At 37.6% G+C, this 2733-nt stretch overlaps 1 protein-coding gene across 1 annotated transcript; it reads right to left on the minus strand.

Moving 5' to 3' along the window:
• Positions 1 to 1518: 1518 nt before the first annotated feature.
• On the minus strand, positions 1519 to 2034 carry LOC105820809 (keratin-associated protein 13-1). Its single transcript, XM_012657370.1, has one exon. It carries the CDS (start codon positions 2032 to 2034, stop codon positions 1519 to 1521), a length of 516 nt encoding a protein of 171 aa, XP_012512824.1.
• Between the last annotated feature and the right edge of the window lie 699 nt (positions 2035 to 2733).

A 2733-nucleotide genomic window follows, 5' to 3' on the forward strand; every position in this document is an offset into this window, starting at 1 on the left:
TGCCCGGCCAAAATTTAATACTTTTAAATGATGAAGTGATGGCTCTTCATCAATTATCCTTAACTATATTTGTCATTGCCACTTTATATAAAATCTCCTTGTAAGATAATGTAACTAAATTTCCAATATCTTTGAATACATAAAGTCTTTCAGCCCTTTCTAATTTGCTTATTGTAGTTCATCTTCCCAGACTTCCGCCCTGCCCCTATTCAATACTTCTGTGTCTTTACAAGTCAGAGATTTGCAAATCTTTTAAGATAGCATAGAATGTGTTTCCCTTATAATAATTTCCTTATTGCCTTTGTATCTCCATATTCTTACATATAACCTAACTTAAATTTATAATGGATATCTTTTTGTAAGGGCTGTTGTACAGTCTAAAGAAATAATGAATGGGAATATTTACTGAACCTTGTTTTAATTATTTTTTCTCCAGTTTTAAATTCCTTATTAAAAGCTATTTATCTTCACACTTCACTATTGCTGGAATTATTTGACATGAGAAAACAGAGACTATTACTACAATAAAGAGAAATAACATTTCCCCAACTTTATGTTTAAATACACATTACATCATTGCTTCCGATTATATCAAAAGCTTGTTATCTTTGCCTTCGTGTAGTTTGAAACATGAGTAAAAACCAAGTTGGAATGTCAACCTCCATTCACGTTTCATGGTATTCCTCATTGCACATATGTAGAAAAGTGGATCATACTGAATATTCACTAGTAAGATAAAGGCATTTGATCACTTTTACCAAAGAATACTGAGTGACTTCAAGGAAAGTTACTTCTAATTCATACATCATTATCATTTGGATTTGTCCTCAATTCAATTTTTCTATAATGTATAAACAGAACCATATAAATCTAAACATGATTTTTGTTCTGCATTTCTGATATAACTATCAAGTAGTCTGCTACCTTATACTTGTTGGCACAGACAGAGGATCCACATTTTATAAGGGAATTAAGGTAATTCCTGATACTGAGAATTTAATTAGTAAAAGTCTATGTATTCAAATAATAGACTTCCATTTCCTGCAGTTTGAGTAAGAAAAGCATCTGAAGCCCCCAAAAGTTTGTTTAAAATCCCCAAAGTCATAGGATTTTAAAACCTGGAATTATTATGTATCGATCGTTTCATAATAATCCCTCTAATATATCACAACCAAAACCCTATCAATTAAAACCAATAACAGCAAACATAGCTGAGTATTAGAACCAATACATTTATTAGATTAAAATGATTTGACTTTTCATACAATTGTAGAAGAAAATTCAACACTATAAATTCCATCTCCAATCAGACTTCAGACATTATTTTGAGTTAGTACACTAATTACAGAGTTTTTTGGATAAAGTCTCTCAGCCAGTATTTGAGGCCAGAGAAAAGCTGAGAACTTGATAACTAAAGAATTAGAGAATAATTCTTTCCGTATATAATGAAGACAGTAAAGATTGTGAGTAGAGCCGTTAATTACGTTGGTTAATAAGATTAGTAAATTAATAAGATGATCAATAGAAGCCAGATCCACAGGTTGGTCTGTAACAAGAAGACTGGCAGCTCCTAGAAGCCAGGTAGGATGGGCGATAGAATCCTGATGCACAGCTCTGAGAAGGGAAGCCGCAGCCTCCAAAATTCAGGGGTCTGAAGCCGCTGGGTCCACAGCCCAGGGAGTAGCAGCTCCTTGATCCACAGCCCAGGGAGCGGCAGCTGCTGGATCCAAAGCCCAGAGATCCAGAGTAAGTCGTCTGGCAGGGACTGCAGAGCAAGGAGGTCCTTGGGCGGTAGCAGGATGTCTGGCAGGGACTGGATACCACAAAGGACGTCTGCCAGCTGGTGGGCTCACAGCTGGTGTCCTGACAGCCACTGTAGAGAGAGGAACCCAGCTGGCAGGTGCTGGGGGAGCAGAGGTCAGGGCTGTAGACCAGGTTGCTGGGGAAGGAAGAGCCACAGGAGGAGCTTGGATAGCGGAGGTAGCCCCCGAAGGAGCGGGAGGAGAAGTTTCCAGAGCAGCAGTTGAAGGACATGTTGATGGGAGATGTGAGTTCAGCTGAGTATAGCTAAGAAGACTGTAAGTTTGAAGGACACTCTGGATTGGGGCATTTATATACTCTCAGCAACGGGTGTGGCACCTTACAATGTCATCTTTTCCATATTTGAACTCCCTCATTTGCATATATGTAACTTAGTAATCTTTGTAATTGTAGGTAACTAAATTCCTTCATCTTATATTTATGGGTGAACTCATTTTGCTTTTATGGCTCTATGTGAATGAAATACATTCATGTCACAAAAGCTATGACTGTATGTCATTAATGCCTACTCCATCATGGCCAGGAAAGCCTCTCTTATTTTCTCTGGCTATGACTTATACATCTGCTCCTGTGTTGGCTAAAGAGGTCTTTCTTCCCTGAGTGGGGAGTGCAATGCAGTCAATGGGCATAATTCTGAACAAATATTTAGGAAAAAATAGTATTTAGAAAAATGAAATCAAAACAAAAGCTAGAAAAGATCCATGTGGAGCCATGTGAAGAAGAGCAAAGTGGCAGCCACTATTGAGCCACAAGTGACAATGGCAGAAGGAGGGACAGGACTGTCAGGATTTTCTTCTCCGACAAGTAATGGGTGGATATTCCACTCTATTCAATCAAATCAAAACTGTTTCAAAATAAACTTATTTCATGGCTTTTGTATTATACTCTTATATTTGTAAAATGTTGTGGGGT

This window comes from Propithecus coquereli, unplaced genomic scaffold, assembly GCF_000956105.1.
Source record: "Propithecus coquereli isolate 6110/MARCELLA unplaced genomic scaffold, Pcoq_1.0 Scaffold54, whole genome shotgun sequence".
Lineage (NCBI taxonomy): Eukaryota > Metazoa > Chordata > Mammalia > Primates > Indriidae > Propithecus > Propithecus coquereli.

What these genes read in the sequence shown, in the direction of transcription:
- LOC105820809 (XM_012657370.1), bottom strand. Translation starts at nt 2,034, where the DNA reads ATGTCCTTCAACTGCTGCTCTGGAAACTTCTCCTCCCGCTCCTTCGGG.